The sequence below is a fragment of the Adiantum capillus-veneris genome, chromosome 18 (genome assembly GCF_014529385.1).
Source record: "Adiantum capillus-veneris isolate H3 chromosome 18, ASM1452938v2, whole genome shotgun sequence".
NCBI classification, from domain to species: domain Eukaryota; kingdom Viridiplantae; phylum Streptophyta; class Polypodiopsida; order Polypodiales; family Pteridaceae; genus Adiantum; species Adiantum capillus-veneris.
The window spans coordinates 110,728,409-110,749,211 of NC_140948.1; the positions used below are offsets into that span (position 1 = coordinate 110,728,409).

The window sequence follows — 20,803 nt, forward strand, 5'->3', positions numbered from 1 at the left end:
TTGTCTATAGTGGGTTTATTGTTCGTCTTTGTCATCTTGTGGTCTGCTTTAATCATTCATTCTGTACCTACATAGGCTTGCTTAGTGGTCGCTCATTCATTCTTCTTCAAACTTAGTCGAGGCGCTTACAAAGCTGTCCACCTCTTTGAGCTTGTAGTCTTAGCGGTGTATTCAGCATTCCTTCATTGGTTGTCGTGTTGGTCCTGGTGATGTTTTGGGTACCATCTCTTTGTTCTTCTACAGAAAAAGTATCTTTATTTATTAAAGCTCTTGAGGGCACAATAAGATACACAAAGCGCCTACTACAACACGGGTAATCCCAGCAACAGAGACAAGATAAACATCAAGTCAAACATTCAAAACCAAGACCAAAGTTGGGTAATTCTCCTGATACTGAAAGTTAGCTTGGATCAAAGCCACTTTGAGCGAGTTTTCTTTTTTGAGAAAACTTCGTCCCAAACAAATCTCTCCATTTCGAAATGAAAAAAAAAATGAATGAAGAACCATTTAACTACAATTAGCAGTTTCACCACCCGGGGCGTCCACTAGCAAATATCTAAGATATCACATGTGAACAAAATAAGGGATTATTTAAATACCTCTTGTTCGCACGTGCTATATGCAATTTTTACATAGTGGACTCCCCGGGTTTCACCACCATCCAGTAACTTACGAGTCAATTAGTCCAGTAATTCATGAGCACAACAAGAATATCATCTCTATCAAAACCATCAAGAGTACACGGTGGACACACCATCAGGCTTTGGAGGAGATGGTAGTGGTAGAAGAGGGGACAGCTGAAGAAGATGGAATTCAGGCTGTGGAATCTCTGCACTTGTATACTAGCGTAGTCCAAGGCACCTCTGTCTGTCTGAGTATCTGCTTTCTTTGCCTCTGTTCTTTGTGCTTTCCTCACATCAGTTCATTTCATTCCTGAATTACCAGAAGCCTCAATGCAATCTCTCCTTTTGAATCACCGACTGATGAGTGCATCGAATTGCCCTTGTGTCCAGCCCTTGCGAAGGCAAAGTTTTTTCACTATAGACGAAAGAAAGGGTTTCTTCCTCTCTCAGTTGAGCACCCTTTCAATTTTCAGTTGCATTCTAGTGGAGAGGTACAAGACCTTTGCGACAGACTTGACCCATGGCTCCTCATCACTTACCACTCAAGGAACACATTGTCTTGTGAAGATGCATAGTGGGTGCTCTACCGGTTGGTACTTTGTTGCATGCACGACGCATTGCTTCCACTCGTTGTGTCACGTGTCATGGGGTTGACGAGTCTGTTGCGCATTTGCTTTGGGATTGCCGTTGCTCCCAGACTTTCATCAAGCAGGTCCTCTACTCTGCGCCTTCGTTTCCCATCTGGAATCTTTCATAGACGGTTTTGGATTTTTGGAGTTCTTCAACCCCCAATTTCTCTGTTTGGGATCTTCTTTAGTTGGGTTAGGATTTGGGTTATGTGGACCATATGGCACGAGTGCAACTCTCGGATGTTTCATGCATTACAAATTGACCCTTTCCCTTACTTCAAGTTCTCGCTTGGACAAGCCCTGCATTATGCTTATTATGTGGGAGATATCTCTCTTGAAGCTTACAGGATTTTCTTTGATGGTTTCTAGCTTTCGAAGCATCACAACGCTCCGTCTATTGTACTTTTTTACTGTGGGTTTTCCTCGTTTTAGGTTTCCCACTTGTAAGTTCAGTCATGATTTACAACAAAAAAAGTGTGTTTGTGTGTGTGTCGTGCAATTCAGCTCCTGCGAGCGACTCTCAGCTCTGTGGCGGGTCTGCCTTGTGTTCGTCGCTGTTCTACTGCAGATTTGCTCCTACACGACGCAGGTCTATAGCTCTATCGCAGGACTGCCCTGCGCGTCCCTCGCTTCCTTGCAATCTACGTGAACTATGTGTTCAGCCCCTACCTCGACAATCAGCCTCATGCGCAAGTTCAGTACAGCTAGTCAAGTCTTCAACTTAGGTTTGATGTGTGTGTGTGTGTGTGTGTGTGTGTGTGTGAGGGAGCGTCTGCTAAAGTCTCCAATTTAGTCACAGTTTGTTCTCAGCATGTTGGCTATTGTACAGAAAGGTCTTTTCTAGTACAGCATTGTGGGCAGTGTACAGAGCTTCGCTTGATTGACTAGGGTGAATTGGTATACAGCAGTGAGCGAGTACATAAGCGCCAAGTTCTCAATGTATGTCAGATTTCGGTGCGCCTTTTATCAGCTCATACAAACGCAGAAAACAGATGGCACTTCAGTCTTCGGAAATGGTTGAAGTCCGAGCTTGTTTATTAGAGGATTTTGAAGGTGCACGGAATGCTTGGGAGGGGCAAGAACCCACTATTGAAGTGCTCGTTCCTATTCAAGCTTTGATAGACCCAGTGGCGCAATATGCTCTAACTGCAGTTATTCTATTCTTCTCGGGCAAGATGCCTACTGCGCAAGACGTGGGTCAGTGGGTAGACTTCCTTCTTAAACGCCAGGCAGCTCGAGGCATTTAGTTTGGCACCAGAGGATTCTAGGAAGTTTTGTTGGCAAACATTGATGCCAGTAATATGTTGCTTGAGTTGTCTCCTTCGTTTTTTGGAAATCAAATGATACATGTATTGCCATGGGCCCTTACCAAGGACTATCAAAGCCTAATCCATCATAAGTGCCCGGTATGGGTGAAAATCCTTGATTTTCCACGCACTTGGCGCCACCTTCTTCCTATGCTCACCTCTCATTTGGGAAAAGTGATTTGTCATCAGATGGGGAAATTTGCAAATTCATGTTTTCGTTGTGGGAAATTTGGACATATGCAATCTGAATGTTCTGAGCCTATTTTGCAACCTCCTCCTTCAGCTATCCCTCAACTTGCGGTTTCGAATGAGAAAGAAGCCCCTAATCCTAGATCCGCCGTTGTTGCATTTTTTGTGTTGCCTGATGCTCTACCTTTGGATAAAGGCAAGGTCAAACCTGCTGCTTTCCCAAATCCTTCGGGAAAAGAAAAGTCTGTATCTACTCATGAAAGCAAGAATAAGGGGAAAAATGTAGATTCGGCAGAAGGATCTCCTTGGGTGACCCCCAAGAAGACTGTTAAAATACGTTCGCAGCTCTCTTCTCGCAATGATATATCTCCTGAAGTGAAATCTGCGGGGCAAAAACCTGTTCCTTGTAATGATAATCGCACTCTTGTGGATGCATGGAATAAGGTGTTGCACTTTTACAGAGATGCAGTGGTTCATGGGACTTCTCAATCACGTGCAGACTTTGCTTCCTCTGAGACAGGCATGCAGAATATTGTAGTTGAGTCACGGGTTGCTGATGTTGGATGTGCTTATGGGCACATCAACTTAGTCCCTTCTTCCTTTGCCTCTGTACATATCTCTTGAATGCATAGTTGTGTTAAATGCATTTCATATAATGTGTGTGGGTTATGTAACCCTGATAAGTGGAGATTAACCTGGCATTATGTACATACATGTAAGGCAGACATTGTGGTTTTGCATGAAGACAATCAGCATGAATATGTTGGGCAATGCTCGTATTTTGCGGGATACTGGATAGCATATGTTGCAGCAAGTTTTGGCGTATAATGATCCAGCGGGCCGTTGGATGGTGGTACAACATACGATCAATGGCCAGATTTATGAGTTTGGTGGTGTCTATGCGCATACGGCCTCAAGGCAACAAGTTGTGTTGTGGCGTGAGATGTCTTCTTATCCATGACTTTCCAATGCACTGCTTTTTGGTGATTTTAACAATGCACACAAATTATCAGATAAGGGCACAAGACATTCGCACATGCTGAGTACAAAATTGTAGGCCTGGATAGATCTCATTACATGCACACGGATGTTGGACTTGTGGACCCTATTGCATCCCAATGTTTCGGGGTACAAATTTCAGCATAATGCTCACTCTGCATATCGTGCACGATTAGATCGGTTGTATGTCCTCAACATGCAACAATTTGATGAGTTTGTATGCGAAATGAACATAGACCATTCTTCGCTTTTATCTGATCATGCTCCCGTTGTGATGTTGTTGCGCTTTGGAAAACTACACTATGATCAGTCCTCTTTCTAATTATGTCTTGCACATCAACAATGCATATCTTTCACACGAAGCAGTCCGTGAGATGATTTATGATGTTATTCACCCTTCTGGTCGCCCAAATGTATCTTGATCCTGATATTGCCTGGGTTCGCTTTGTTGCGCATGTGCAGAGTGTAATTCAGGATTATGGCAAGCATTACATGTTTCAATTACGTGGTGATGTTGAGGATGCCAAGCATGTGTATCAATAGCTCCAACTCTTAGCTGACACACGTTTATCGTCTGAAAGTGAATCGATAGCTCTTTGTCGGTGTGTCTGCAACATAATGATAAACGAAAATTGGACAAATGGCAGACTCGTGCCTGCCATCGAGTGATTGTGGACAAGGGATGTGACTCAAAACAGTTTTTTAAGCACTTGCATCATTCAAGGGCTTTTCAAACTATTAAGCGGGTTATACTCCGACCAAGAGCCTGGACAGCCTCAGAATGTGAGCTTGCAGATGCCCTGGTGTCCCATTTTAGGAATGTTTTGTCGCTTCCCCCGCCGCATCCGTTGAAGTTCTTCATGCACGCCAACTTTTGTTATCTACAGTGCATTTAATTGTCTTGCCTTGAGATGCTTTAGCCATAGAGGCGGATTTTACAGAAAATGAATTGCAGTCGGCATTGCTTGCTCTCGGAAGATGGCGTTCGCCTTGTTGGGATGGGTTCACTGTGGGATTTTTTATCTCCTTTTGGGAGCCTCTGAAAGAACCTTTACTCTACATGATGAATGTTGCATGGGTGAAACAAGATTTGCTGATGTCTTGGAAAGGGGGTTTGTTGAAGTTGTTGCCTAAACAAGCGCTTTGTGAGCAGTTCTCGCATTGGCGATAGATTACTCTTATGCCGGTTAAATTATTGTGAACCTCTTATGGCAGGTATCCATTCCATGCAGTATGGCTTCATTCGAATTTTGGATAATCTGGCTAATGTATTGATTGGAATGGAATATGCCAAGTATACCGAGCAAGATGTTCTCATAATTCAGGTAGACATTGAAAAGGCTTTTGATACGGTACAATGGGATTTTGTTGCCGCTACAATGCGGGCCCTTGGATTTGGTCCAAAGTTGGTCAATGTTGTATACTTGTATGCTCACAGTACGTCTTCAAGCCTTCTCGATGGGGAGTTGACAAAACCTTGGCCTCTTGGATGCTCCGTCAGACAGGGTTGCCCGCTCAGCTCCTTGTTGTATGCCATTGCCACTCACCCCTTGTTTTTGTATTTGGATCACTTGACTTCGCTCGGTCGTCTTCACGGGATAAAATTACCCAAAGGGAAAGACTTCACAGGTCAGGCCTATGCTGAGATTCGTTGTTCATGCCCCGCAATAACCAGGATGATGTGCGAGAGATTATGCAGGCATTGGATACATTTGGCTTGGCAGCAGGCCTTAAAGTTAACTTTCGGAAATCCAAACTCTTGCCTCTTGGTTTGTGACTGGCATCATCTTCTGTGGCCTGGTGAGATTCTTGATCCGCCTGTGGTGGTTAGGCACTTAGGATATCCTATTGGCTCGCCAAGCTTATTCCTCTCTAGCAGAGGTATACGCACAATGGATGATGTGGTGGATTCATATGGGATTTTGCTTACTTTTCTCAAGCAGCAGCACGCTTTGGGTTGGGCCTGCATTATCATCAGATTTGGAGCCTGCTTCAGCATATCCTGGCTGTTTTCCTCCCCATTCTGCCACTGGCCAGTGGATGCCATATGCAAGATTAGAATTTATGGGACACTCCGTTTGATGCGATTTCTGCCCACCATATCTATGCTTCTCTTATGCAGGACTCTTGGCTGGCTTATCATTGTAATGCGCTTTGGTCTTTACACAAATCTGATCAATGGTGCAGAAAGGCTCTTACTGCAATCTGGAAGTCCCACTTGCCTCTTAAGGAGCGTCTGTTTCTTTGGCGTTGTTTGCTGGGAGTTCTTCTAGTTGGAACTCTCCTTGCGGCGCGTCACATCAGCTCTTCTCGTTGTGTCAGTTGCTCTACTAGTGATGAGAGTGTCAGACATTTGCTTTGGGATTGTCGTTGCACCAAGGCTTTCCTTCGCCGCATCTCTGCTTGTATGCACCTTCGATTTCCCTCAGCAGTTTTCACCTTCAATTTCCCTCAGCAGTTTTCCACAAACGATTCTTGGTTTTTGGCATTCTTCCGACTTCTCTTCAACGATTTGCCATCTTCTTCACATGGGTCAGATTTTGGTCGCTATGGTCTTTGTGGCGCCAACACAATTTACGCATGTTTCACCAACATGAGGCGGATCCTTTTCCCTCGTTCATGATTTTGCTGAGGCAATCGTTACATTTTCCCTTTGATATTGGGGACATATCCCTGGAAATCTTGCAACTCTTCTATGTTTGCTTTTAGCGCTTTCACATCACAAAACTTTTCTATGCTCCTCCCTTTGTATCTGATCTTTTTGGTGGGTTTTCCTCGCTTTGAGGTTCCCACTGGTAAATTAATCAAAATAGATTTACTATTAAAAAAAGTGTGTGTGTGTGTGTGTGTGTGTGAGAGAGAGAGAGAGAGAGAGAGAACTGATGGTGATCGCATGTCTGATTGGGATCTTCGGGAAACGCCTTTTCGAGTTATTTATGCAGCTCGAATTTATGCTCTTCTTCTACCACAATCATGGCTTGTTGATCATTGTAATGCCCTTTGGCGCATTCACAAATCTGATCTCTGGTGGAGGAAGCTTCTCTCTGCGTTGTGGAAAAGCCATTTCCCTTTGAAGGAGCGATTGTTTCTTTGGCGCTGTTTGCTTTGAGTGCTTCGAGTTGTCACTTTTCTTAGGGTGTGTCATATTCGCCCTTCTTCTTGCATTATTTGCCACTTGTTGTGGGATTGCTGCATTACTAGAGACTTCTTTTGCCGTGTATTGGCCTTTATGCAGCTCCGTTTTCTTGGGGTTGTCTTTCACAAAAGGTTTTGGGCATTCGGCATTTTCTCACCGACACTACAGCGTTTTGCTGTCTTCTTTATGTGGGTCAGATTCTGGGCTTATTGGACCTTGTGGCATCAGCGTAATGCTTACATGTTCCCTCGTACTCATGCAGACCCGTTCCCACTCTTCAAGCTTTCTCTTAGGCAATCGTTATGGTTTGCTTTGGAAGTTGGTGATATCACCGTAGAGATACATCAGCTTTCCTATGAATGTTTCTAGCTACTCTATACAGCTGAGTAATTCTGTGTTCTTCCTCTTGTATATGACCCTTTCGGTGGGTTTTCCTCGCTTCGAGGTTTCCCACGAGTAAATTAATCAAATCGATTTACAAAAAAAAGTGTGTGTGTGTGTGTGTGTGTGTGTGTGTGTGTGTGTGTGTGTGTGTGTGTGTGTGTGTGTGTGTGTGTGAGAGAGAGAGAGAGAGAGAGAGAGAGAGAGAGAGATTTACTAGTGAAAAGTGCATTTCCTTGTTTCAAATTGTTCAGCTGAAAGGAGAGGAGAGCCAAGAATTTCGATGTCCTCATGAAGAAATAATATACTAGTCATTGGACGCTTATCCTTAGGTTGTCGCATTCAATGCTTAAAAGGATTTGAAAGTCATGACATTCTGATGGAGGTAACCTTTGTGTTTGAGGGTTGCTCATTTTATATGAGTTCTCTAGATGTAACTTTGGTTTCGAATATTAGACCAGATCCGTAATAAAATAGTCCTAGTAAGTGTCCTTGCTCCCTCATCCTTGCATATTTTTGGTGTGAAGCCATGTTTGTAATGTTATTCTCAAATATTACCTAAGTTCAAATGTTGAGTTGAATAGTGGCTACTTCAAAGCTTATCAAATTTCTTATTCCATTGGTTTATTATCTCAACAAAAGAGAACAATGTTCATTGAAAATTGTATGTATGTAAATGATTGTACTTACTACGTACTTATAATTTTACATTTTGAAAGACGGTAACCATGGCTTGAAACCTGGTTTAAAACTGTGGATTGAAGATATTGTATGTTATACCAAAACTTGGGTTGAGGAGGAAGGGACGGCCCTTCTATTTCATGGATGGGAAGTAAGAGAACTACTATTATCATAAATAGGGAATAACTTAGTATTTTGTAGAATTTCCCAACATATTCATTGGACCAATTTTGGATAGTTTGCTCCAATTTTAACATAGTTTATTGGTTTTGATAAGAGAGATCTATCTTTAAGTTCCTCAAATAGAAATTCTACTAATGAGCTTACAAATGATGGTATTTGTGTCTACAAATCATAAATTGTTTCATCTCATGAGCTCATAACATCAGCAAAAGAAATAGTCATTTTTTACCAAGCAGCACTGTCTTAAATGAAAAATTAACAAAACATGATGTCTTGCGAGATGTTTGGGAGATTAACAAGGGTTCTTTTGGGAATTTCATAATAATTCAAGGGTATTTTGGAGGGGAATTTTTATTGGTGTTAGAGAATTTTCACAGATTTCAAGGGCATTTTAGTGCTTTGTCAATATAAGGAATAAGAAAATTACCTATATATAGTGACCACCAACGACTCAAGGGATATGGGCACTTTTTGAGCACACAACACAACTGTCTAGATCTGGCCTCTTAGTTAATTGGGGCTCTACCTTGATCTCTTATTTCATGCTCTATAAGGTGTGTAGTATTCGATGCTTCAATCGTATTCAATTGGCTGCTTTTATATGTCAGTTTGTGAGATTTGTAGTAATCATGGAAGTAAAAGAGTAAATTTGATAAATTGCAAGGATATAAGGAGTTTGTGTCTAATGATAGAACATTATATGTTGTAAAGGGTGAGGATGTTCAATGCTTGCTACTTGCTATGAAAATTAGCGCTATATTAAAACAAAATCTCATCTTCTTGTGCAGCTTAGTTATGCCCTTTTGAACACCATCTATTTCAAACATTTATAGTACTTAATGTTGAAACTAAAATTGTAGGTAAAAAATCATTAAGAATGATTCATTGGTATCCAAGCGAAAGATTGGTGCACAAAAGATGTACACTTTATAGCATCCACCTTATCCACATTTTGAGAAAAAAACATGGGCATCATGTCCTTCAATTGGTGATGATGGTTTAGTTCAAACACCTGGTGTAGTGTGTGTATATGTGAGCTACTGTATATGTAGTATTAGAAAATTAGGGCGCAAAGCCATATAGCTGAGCAAAGATAAAAAGAGACTATTCTGAGCCATCAACATTAACAAGCCAAGTAATTTGCAAGTTACATGCCTATCATCAACAAATGAAACACTTAATGCAATTTAGAAGAATTTATAGGCCAAGAAGGTAACAATTATTAGAGGAGGCATAATTACTTTAATTTATCTCAATCAAGTTAAGCGTCTCTTTATTAGAATTATGCTAAGTAATTTGTTCTCTTTAAAAATCAAGATTATAGTCTCTTATTGACCACACAAATTGGTGGTGGTGGTGGAAGGCAGTGCCAAGCATCTTCACATTAATAATCATAATGATTACAACTTTTGACATAGGTTATGACATGACCCTTTAAGACAAGTTGAAGGAGCTCGCTCTTATTCTCGGTTCAGACGAAGGCAGCGGCAAAGGCAATCTTCCCTTCCTGCCTCCGTCTCCCCAGTTCACAAGAGAGCCGGTGGTAATGGTTGAAGAGGTTGAAGACTATGCACGTAGAAAATGAAGAGAATTGGTGTTCTCTCTTCTTGCATAGACCGTAATTATCACTGAAAAGGTAGCGGAAGCTTGCAATTACCGGGGGGGGGGGGGGCCAACTCATGGTGGGTCCGGAAGAGAACAGAGTTTCCTCCACCCAATGGTTGCAGCCCACGGAGGATGCACACCCTTGCAGCTTTCTTTGCCTCCGCGCCTCGTGTGAATCCAGTCTTAATATTAGCCATGGGCTATCATCAAATATCCAATATCTAACCAACCCAAATGATTTTCTCATATTAAACTGATCATTTAATATGGGATAATAAATGGGAACAAGGGTTAGAATATAGACATGTGCTTACGGATCTATCGCTACACGGGGCCAATGGTAAAGGGGCCCAAATGAGAGATGGTCTGTCAAAGAACAAGGTTAACTAATGAAGCTTAAAAGACCTTAGGGTTAGCTTCATTAAAGACCTTCAATGGTTAGTGTTAAAAGTCTTTTTGACCTTAAGCACAAGCTAGGGTTGTGCTTGAGGTGAGAACCTTAGGCAAGCTAGGGCTGTGCTTGAGGTGGGAACCCGATCTAAACTTAGGCAAGCTAGGGCTGTGCTTAAGGTGGGAACCCGACCTAAACTTAGGCAAGCTAGGACTGTGCTTGAGGTGGGAACTCCACCTAAGGTGCTTGTCATGCTTGATGACTAAGGTATTTGAGGTACTTGTCACATTTAATGAGGAAGTTGCTTGAGAAGCTTCCTATGCATGGGGGTTAAGATGCTTGAGTCAAAAAGAGAACCTACTCACTTAATGAGAAGGTTGCTTGAGAAACTTCCTATGCATAAAAATCTCAAAGTTAGGGGAATTTTAAAAGAGCACATGAGACACATGTCAGACTCTCACTAAGCTTAACCAGATGGGTGCTTGAATGCTATTGGTTGGGCTAAAGAGGGGTCCAATGAGCTTTTACCTCCACCAACAAATATCTAGATATTTTCAAGCTCTCTCTCTCTCTCACAGGGGTAAGGAGGAAACTTGTCAAAATACTACCCATGTGCTTGGCTACAGGCTGCATGTGATTGGCTAAGGGGTCCAATGAGCTTGTAGCAAGTAGAATTTTTGCCCAAAGCAAGGAGGGCGGGTGTTAGGAGGATATACACCATCACACACACTCACTTGAGAGGCCATTCTCACTTGGTGAAAGTAGAGGAACACCACCTCCCTCTCCAAGCTTGTGAGAGTGAAAGCCTACACCAACACTCTTGGCTATGGAATGCAAATCCAACCAAGAGTCATGCTTCAATGCTTAAGCTTGTCATCTTCTCCATCTCCATTACTATGCTATTATGTATGCTAGCAAGAAGAGTAATGATAAGTGAGGAACTACTTCTTTCTTCTATGGAATGTTTCTTCTTCCTCTTCCCTATCCTCATTCCCCGCTAGCTCTCTCCACCTTCGAAGGTGTTTGAGGCCTTGGGACTGAGGCTTAGGATAGTTAATGCTTTCTTTTAAGTTTATGCTATGCTTATGATGCATGAAGCTTTCCATCTTCATTGCATCACGTAGGTCACAAGGAACACTAAGATTGTATTGTACCAAGTCTCTCTTGATGGGAGAAACTATAATACAAATGCCTATTGGAGGGGGGACCGGCTCCATATGAATCCGGTCCTTAACTATTGTCATGTTCTCTAAACTGTCTCTCTCTTGCAAAAGTATTGTTCATGCCAAGTTAACTAAGTACCATGTTTATGTTGCTACCATCAAATAAGTTCACCCGCTATGCTCACAAAGAATCTCTCATAAGTGCTTCACCTAATTTCTTACTCTCAAAGTTCATAGGCAATTTACATTACATTGGTATCAGAGCATTTGGTTTCTCTTTTCTTGCTTAAGAAGAGATGTCCTTAAGTAGCCTATTAATGGTTGATTTTGTTAATTATATTAGGATAAGTGGGACTAGGATCTATTATCGATTTTGTTGAGCCCACTATGTGGGATATGATGCACACCTCGGGAGCTTTGGACTTAATAATGGAGTCTTTTTAGACTTGCCTACGGCTTTACCATTATTGAGCCATAAGAAGTCCGAAAGGAGCTATCCCTCGACGTCTTCGCTATATTAGACTCACTCCACTACTCTCTATAATTAACCAATTCGAGCCGTGGGTGTAGATACTTAAGTGCCTATTTTCAAAGGCTAAGACGAGTAGCAACTAAGGTTTTGAATTGCCAAAACATACACTAAGTAAACACATAAGTTTAATTAGCATGGCTGACAATAATCAAGAGAAGAGAATGAACATTGATAACTTTGATTTTGTACATGAAGGTGCCAATGATGATGCTCTCATGTTTGTTAATTATCTTGTCACTAGGTTGCAACAAGCTATGGGCAACCCCACTTTGCAAGCCGAAGTTACTCAACAACTTCGTGCTTATGGGATTTCCTTTCCTCTCCAAGAGGAGAGAGAGCTTACGGGGCCTTTTGAAGAGACCCCCAAAAGAAGACTCTCTCCCATACGAGAGGAGGAATCCAAAGATCAAGAAAGCAATGAATCCCTAAATTCCTCCGAAGATGTGGCTCCACAAAGAAGGAGGACTAAACGATCGCCAACTCCTCCCAAGAGGAAACGGTTAACCCATAGTCCTTCTCCTTGTCACTCCAAAAGGGAAGAAAGGAAACCAAGGAAGAAAAGGGCAAGAAAGAGGTCACCCTCTTCTCCTTCTTCACCTTCCTCCTCTACCGATGAAAGCTATGGCTATTCTCCTAGAGAATATAAGAGGGGAGGACATCGCAAATCTTACCCTGCATGGCGAAGGTCACAAAAGCTCAAGAATTTCAAAGAGGGAGGAAAGAGTATCTCTTTTCTCACCTATGATGGCACCTTTGGTGCTACTGACAAAGTATTGGCCTTCATCCAACAATTTGATGCGGCCTTTGGAGACGAGGGCTTCACAGAGTCCTCCAAGCTACGCCATGCAACTATGCACTTCCAAAAATCGGCTCGTCAATGGTGGGCTAGTCTTCGAGGCAATGGCGAAGCACCAAAGACATGGAAAACTCTACGAGTTTCCATCATGAAGCAATTCCTTGCAAGTGATGCAAAGGACAAAGTGCTCACCGAATGGCGGAGTTTAAGACTTCTCTCTTATGAGTCTATCCACAAATATGTGGACAAGTTTTGGGATTTACATCTCTAGGCTATTGTCTTTCAAAAGATAGACTTTGCTGAGCAAAAACAACAATTTTGTGTGGGATTACCCGAAGAGATGGCCGAGTATGTCAACTCTCAACGGCCTGACTATCAGCGAAGTAATCCACCATACCATGGTTGCTTCATGCATCAATTTCCAACAAGGGTTTAGACGGAATGGCAAACCCATGGAAAATAAAGACAAAAGTGATGCAAAGGGAAAAATTGCCCACGGCCATTCCAACAACAACAACAACAACAACAATCGGTCCAAGGAGAAAGGAGTTTACAAAGGTAAAAATAAACTCTCCTGAAGAGCTTGAAAATTTTCGCAAGGATCACAAATGTTTTAAGTGTGGGAAGCAAGGACATGGCTATCGTTCTTGCCCCAAAAGAAATGCGGCAATGAGACTCCTAGAGCTTCCACTATCAAAGCTCCAAAAGAGGATACTCATTGCAAAGGATCACCTCTCTCCTATGCTTGGGGAAAGGTAAGGGAGCATGATGCTTTCATCCTGTTTGACCCTGGTTCTGGTCTCAACTTCATATCAATGGAGTTGGCCACCAAGTTGGGCATTCAAGCTTTTGAGATGGGAGATGTTGTAACGGCCGATGCTGCTTTCAAGGGACAACAAGCCTCCGTTACTCCCTTGATTGGGAAGTTGAGGCTTCATGTACAAAGCTATGTCGACAAAGAAGACTTCTTCATCTCTCCTCTCCAACATGAGGATGTTATCCTAGGGATACCATGGTTCAACCGCATGGTTGCCAACATGAAGTTCCCTGAAAGGAGAATCTATTTCACCTACAGGGGAAAGAATATGTATATAGATGCTAATGAGTCTGGTCGTACTATACCACTTGTAAATCCTCTCTCCCTTGATAAATCAATGAAAAGCTCAGTTTCTGTGTACATGATTTTTGTCAAAGAATCCCAAAAAGATCCTAATGTTTCATCAAAGGTGAATGGTAGGAATCAAGAAGAGTTAGACTTGTCTAACCTTCTAAAAGGATTCCAAGATGTGTTCATTGATGATATCCGTATGGACTTACCTTCAAAACGAGGGGATGATGACCATCGAATTGAGCTCCTATCAGGAAGCTCACCGCCTAATAAACCTCCCTATCGAGTTTCACAAGCTCAACAAGAGGAGATCATGAGGCAAGTATAAGAATTGGTATACAAAGGAATGGTGAGGCCTAGCTCCTCTCCCTTTTTCTCTCCAGTCCTTTTAGTGAAAAAGAAAGATGGTAAATATCGCATGTGTGTGGACTATCGTGCACTAAACCATATCACTATCAAAAATAGATTTCCCGTACCCCGGGTAGAATATCTGTTTGATAAGCTACAAGACTCTACCTACTTCAATAGGATTGACCTTAAAAGTGGCTACCATCAAATAAGGATAGTGAATGAAGATATCCTAAAGACTGCGTTTCGTACAACGTTTGGCCTTTATGAATATCTAGTCATGCCTTTTGGCTTGACTAATGCCCCAGCTACATTCAATTGATTAATGGAGAAAATTTTTAGACACTACCGCAAATTCACTAGAGTATTCTTTGATGATATCATCATCTACTCCAATTCCTTGGACGAACACAAGCAACATCTCCAAGTGATTTTTCAAGCATTAAGGGAGAATAAGCTTTTCTCAATCATAAGAAAAGCGAATTTTTCCTTCAAGATATTCAATACTTAGGTCATATTATCTCTCAAGATGGTATCCGTATGGATCCATCAAAGTTGGAGGTAATAAAAGCATGGCCTAATCCAAGGAATCTACATGAGCTAAGAAGCTTTATTGGTATGTGTGCATACTATAGACGCTTCATAGCAAAATTCTCTCAAATAGCAGGACCATTGCATGACTTAACAATGAAAAATGTTAAGTATTCATGGACTGCTAAGGAGCAAAGTGCTTTTGACAAGCTCAAAGAGAAGCTTATCTCCCAACCAATCCTTATGCTTCCGGAATTCTCAAAGCCATTGAGGTCCAATGTGACGCTTGTGGTGATTGCCTTGGAGCAGTCTTGCTTCAAGAAGGGCATGCCATAGCCTATGAGAGCCGAAGGCTCAACACGGATGAACGGGTCTTAGGCATTTATGAGAAAGAGCTGTTAGCTATTCTACATGCCCTAGACACATGGAAGCACTATTTATTAGGGACTCCATCCATCTTACGAATAGACCATCAAAGTCTCAAGTACTTCATGACGCAAACAAAGCTTTCCGACAAACAAATGAGGTGGGCAAATTTTCTTTCACAATTTAATTTTCACATTGCTCACATTGTTGGTAAGCACAATCAAGTGGCTGATGCACTTTCGCGACGACCAAAAGTTAATGTTGTGTCAATAGCAACTCACAATGATCTATCTTCTATGATAGATGAGTATGCTACTAACCCTGACTTTAAAGACATGATGTCAGCCCTTGCTTTGGGGAAGAAAGAGGAACCATTCACCTTGTAGGATGGTTATCTTCTCCATGGCGATAGGCTATGTGTTACCCACTCCCTTCGTGAGAAATTCATGTATGAATCCCATGCTCCTCCCTATGTGGGGCATAGAGGCATTCAACCTACTCTTCAAGGAGTAGAGACGTACTTTTATTGGCCTACCATGAAAGTGGACATACAAGAGTATGTTTCCAAATGTGTAGTATGCCAAAAGACCAAGTATGATAGAGGGAAGCAACCTGGATTACTCTAGCCATTGCCAATTCCGAATTCACCATGGGAGAGTATATCCATGGATTTTATCTTTGGATTACCAAAATCTATCCATGGGAATACAAGAATATGGACAATAGTCGACAGGTTTAGCAAGCAAGCACACTTTATCCCTGTGAAGAAGACTATTAAGGCACACCAAATGGCAACTCTCTTCATATCACAGATTTTCAAACACCATGGATTGCCAACATCTATCGTGTCAGATAGAGATCCTAGAATGACCGAGAATTTTTAGAAAGGTCTCTTCGAAAATCTAGGTACAAGATTGAATTTCTCTTCGGCCTATCACCCACAAACGGATGGCCAAAGTGAGATAGCCAATATTACGATTCTTGATCTACTAAAGACCTATGTTACAGAAGTAGATCAACGCTCACAATGGGAAAAGTACCTACCTTTTGTAGAGTATGCGTATAACAATACTATCCATACTTCTACGGGAAAAGCACCTTTTGAAATCATAGAAGGAAGACCTAAAAGTCCCTTGCTACTTAAAGTACATGGGAAGATCTTCGCTGCCGATGAGTATAGCCGTGACCTGCAAACATCTTTTTAAAAGATTAAGGAGGCTATATCCATATCCCAACTAAGGCAAAAAGCCTTAGTTCAAAGAAAATTATTGGGTCTTACTTAAGTTTCCTAAGGCTCGATTGAGGTAAACGACGGGCAAAAACCCTGCGGGCCATCAAAAGTATTATGCTAAACTAGCAAAAAGATACTATGGTCCTTTACAAATTTTGAAGCCAATCAATGAGGTAGCTTATCAACTCAAGTTACCTAACCATTAGCTCATACACAATGCTTTTCATGTGAGCCTACTCAAGCCCTACAAAGGAGAGCCTCCAAATGAACCAATTATTGAAGACCCTTCCGAAATCGAAGATCAATAAGAGGTACTACAACCCGAAGCTATCCTTCGGCATGAAGAGAAGGTACTACGCCATGGTAAGATTATCCGACGGTATCTTATTAAGTTCAAAAATTATCCTTTGGAAGATGCTAGATGGATACTAGGAATCCAGCTTAAGGATAGTATGAACCTTTTCGATGCTTACAATGCTACATTAGAGTAACCAAATGTACATGTTTCTTTCAAATGATTAATGTTTTTGTCTTATAAGACTAATTCTCTCTTTATTGTGCACAAATTTAAGTAGTATGCATACTAAGAATCATGTTTGGGATGACAGCGTCTCTCAAACACCATGTAGAATTTGTCACTCTACTTGGGAGGATGAAATGGACTAAAGAGCAGACATGCTTGCGGCAGCTATGTCTCCCAAGCACCAAATGGATTAGTCATCCATTTTGGAATGATGTCGTAGGGTAAAAATGGATCCTCTACCCGCTAAGATAAATTGATTAATGACTATGACTTTATCTCTTTTACCTCATAGTCGAGGACGACTATTATTTCAAGAGAGAGGTAATCTCATCAAATATCTAATATCTAACCAACTCAAATGATTTTCTCATATTAAACTGATCATTTAATATGGGATAATAAACGAGAACAAGGGTTAGAATATAGACATATGCTTACGGATCTATCTCTACACGGGGCCAATGGTGAAGGGGCCCAAATGAGAGATGGTCTGTCAAAGAACAAGGTTAACTAATGAAGCTTAAAAGACCTTAGGGTTAGCTTCATTAAAGACCTCCAATGGTTAGTGTTAAAAGTCCTTTTGACCTTAAGCAAGCTAGGGTTGTGCTTGAGGTGAGAACCTTAGGCAAGCTAGGGCTGTGCTTGAGGTGGGAACTCCACCTAAGGTGCTTTTCATGCTTGATGACTAAGGTACTTGAGGTACTTGTCACATTTAATGAGGAAGTTGCTTGAGAAGCTTCCTATGCATGGGGGGTAAGATGCTTGAGTCAAAAAGAGAACCTACTCACTTAATGAGAAGGTTGCTTGAGAAACTTCCTATGCATAAAAATCTCAAAGTTAGGGGAATTTTAAAAGAGCACATGAGACACATGTCAGACTCTCACTAAGCTTAACCAGATGGGTGCTTGAATGCTATTGGTTGGGCTAAAGAGGGGTCCAATGAGCTTTTACCTCCACCAACAAATATCTAGATATTTTCAAGCTCTCTCTCTCTCTCACAGGGGTAAGGAGGAAACTTGTCAAAATACTACCCATGTGCTTGGCTACAGGCTGCATGTGATTGGCTAAGGGGTCCAATGAGCTTGTAGCAAGTAGAATTTTTGCCCAAAGCAAGGAGGGCGGGTGTTAGGAGGATATACACCATCACACACACTCACTTGAGAGGCCATTCTCACTTGGTGAAAGTAGAGGAACACCACCTCCCTCTCCAAGCTTGTGAGAGTGAAAGCCTACACCAACACTCTTGGCTATGGAATGCAAATCCAACCAAGAGTCATGCTTCAATGCTTAAGCTTGTCATCTTCTCCATCTCCATTACTATGCTATTATGTATGCTAGCAAGAAGAGTAATGATAAGTGAGGAACTACTTCTTTCTTCTATGGAATGTTTCTTCTTCCTCTTCCCTATCCTCATTCCCCGCTAGCTCTCTCCACCTTCGAAGGTGTTTGAGGCCTTGGGACTGAGGCTTAGGATAGTTAATGCTTTCTTTTAAGTTTATGCTATGCTTATGATGCATGAAGCTTTCCATCTTCATTGCATCACGTAGGTCACAAGGAACACTAAGATTGTATTGTACCAAGTCTCTCTTGATGGGAGAAACTATAATACAAATGCCTATTGGAGGGGGGACCGGCTCCATATGAATCCGGTCCTTAACTATTGTCATGTTCTCTAAACTGTCTCTCTCTTGCAAAAGTATTGTTCATGCCAAGTTAACTAAGTACCATGTTTATGTTGCTACCATCAAATAAGTTCACCCGCTATGCTCACAAAGAATCTCTCATAAGTGCTTCACCTAATTTCTTACTCTCAAAGTTCATAGGCAATTTACATTACATTGGTATCAGAGCATTTGGTTTCTCTTTTCTTGCTTAAGAAGAGATGTCCTTAAGTAGCCTATTAATGGTTGATTTTGTTAATTATATTAGGATAAGTGGGACTAGGATCTATTATCGATTTTGTTGAGCCCACTATGTGGGATATGATGCACACCTCGGGAGCTTTGGACTTAATAATGGAGTCTTTTTAGACTTGCCTACGGCTTTACCATTATTGAGCCATAAGAAGTCCGAAAGGAGCTATCCCTCGACGTCTTCGCTATATTAGACTCACTCCACTACTCTCTATAATTAACCAATTCGAGCCGTGGGTGTAGATACTTAAGTGCCTATTTTCAAAGGCTAAGACGAGTAGCAACTAAGGTTTTGAATTGCCAAAACATACACTAAGTAAACACATAAGTTTAATTAGCATGGCTGACAATAATCAAGAGAAGAGAATGAACATTGATAACTTTGATTTTGTACATGAAGGTGCCAATGATGATGCTCTCATGTTTGTTAATTATCTTGTCACTAGGTTGCAACAAGCTATGGGCAACCCCACTTTGCAAGCCGAAGTTACTCAACAACTTCGTGCTTATGGGATTTCCTTTCCTCTCCAAGAGGAGAGAGAGCTTACGGGGCCTTTTGAAGAGACCCCCAAAAGAAGACTCTCTCCCATACGAGAGGAGGAATCCAAAGATCAAGAAAGCAATGAATCCCTAAATTCCTCCGAAGATGTGGCTCCACAAAGAAGGAGGACTAAACGATCGCCAACTCCTCCCAAGAGGAAACGGTTAACCCATAGTCCTTCTCCTTGTCACTCCAAAAGGGAAGAAAGGAAACCAAGGAAGAAAAGGGCAAGAAAGAGGTCACCCTCTTCTCCTTCTTCACCTTCCTCCTCTACCGATGAAAGCTATGGCTATTCTCCTAGAGAATATAAGAGGGGAGGACATCGCAAATCTTACCCTGCATGGCGAAGGTCACAAAAGCTCAAGAATTTCAAAGAGGGAGGAAAGAGTATCTCTTTTCTCACCTATGATGGCACCTTTGGTGCTACTGACAAAGTATTGGCCTTCATCCAACAATTTGATGCGGCCTTTGGAGACGAGGGCTTCACAGAGTCCTCCAAGCTACGCCATGCAACTATGCACTTCCAAAAATCGGCTCGTCAATGGTGGGCTAGTCTTCGAGGCAATGGCGAAGCACCAAAGACATGGAAAACTCTACGAGTTTCCATCATGAAGCAATTCCTTGCAAGTGATGCAAAGGACAAAGTGCTCACCGAATGGCGGAGTTTAAGACTTCTCTCTTATGAGTCTATCCACAAATATGTGGACAAGTTTTGGGATTTACATCTCTAGGCTATTGTCTTTCAAAAGATAGACTTTGCTGAGCAAAAACAACAATTTTGTGTGGGATTACCCGAAGAGATGGCCGAGTATGTCAACTCTCAACGGCCTGACTATCAGCGAAGTAATCCACCATACCATGGTTGCTTCATGCATCAATTTCCAACAAGGGTTTAGACGGAATGGCAAACCCATGGAAAATAAAGACAAAAGTGATGCAAAGGGAAAAATTGCCCACGGCCATTCCAACAACAACAACAACAACAACAATCGGTCCAAGGAGAAAGGAGTTTACAAAGGTAAAAATAAACTCTCCTGAAGAGCTTGAAAATTTTCGCAAGGATCACAAATGTTTTAAGTGTGGGAAGCAAGGACATGGCTATCGTTCTTGCCCCAAAAGAAATGCGGCAATGAGACTCCTAGAGCTTCCACTATCAAAGCTCCAAAAGAGGATACTCATTGCAAAGGATCACCTCTCTCCTATGCTTGGGGAAAGGTAAGGGAGCATGATGCTTTCATCCTGTTTGACCCTGGTTCTGGTCTCAACTTCATATCAATGGAGTTGGCCACCAAGTTGGGCATTCAAGCTTTTGAGATGGGAGATGTTGTAACGGCCGATGCTGCTTTCAAGGGACAACAAGCCTCCGTTACTCCCTTGATTGGGAAGTTGAGGCTTCATGTACAAAGCTATGTCGACAAAGAAGACTTCTTCATCTCTCCTCTCCAACATGAGGATGTTATCCTAGGGATACCATGGTTCAACCGCATGGTTGCCAACATGAAGTTCCCTGAAAGGAGAATCTATTTCACCTACAGGGGAAAGAATATGTATATAGATGCTAATGAGTCTGGTCGTACTATACCACTTGTAAATCCTCTCTCCCTTGATAAATCAATGAAAAGCTCAG

At 41.8% G+C, this 20,803-nt stretch overlaps 1 protein-coding gene across 3 annotated transcripts in view; it reads left to right on the plus strand.

Moving 5' to 3' along the window:
* Window positions 1-7,887, plus strand: part of LOC147436206 (uncharacterized) — a 186,007-nt gene extending 178,120 nt beyond the window's left edge. For all 3 annotated transcript variants that reach the window (XM_086489099.1, XM_086489100.1, XM_086489102.1), the window contains one exon: window positions 7,519-7,887. In XM_086489099.1, the coding sequence (XP_086345225.1) occupies window positions 7,519-7,575 (57 nt within the window). In that variant the 3' untranslated portion in view covers window positions 7,576-7,887. The remainder of the gene's footprint in view (window positions 1-7,518) is intronic.
* Window positions 7,888-20,803: the final 12,916 nt, after the last annotated feature.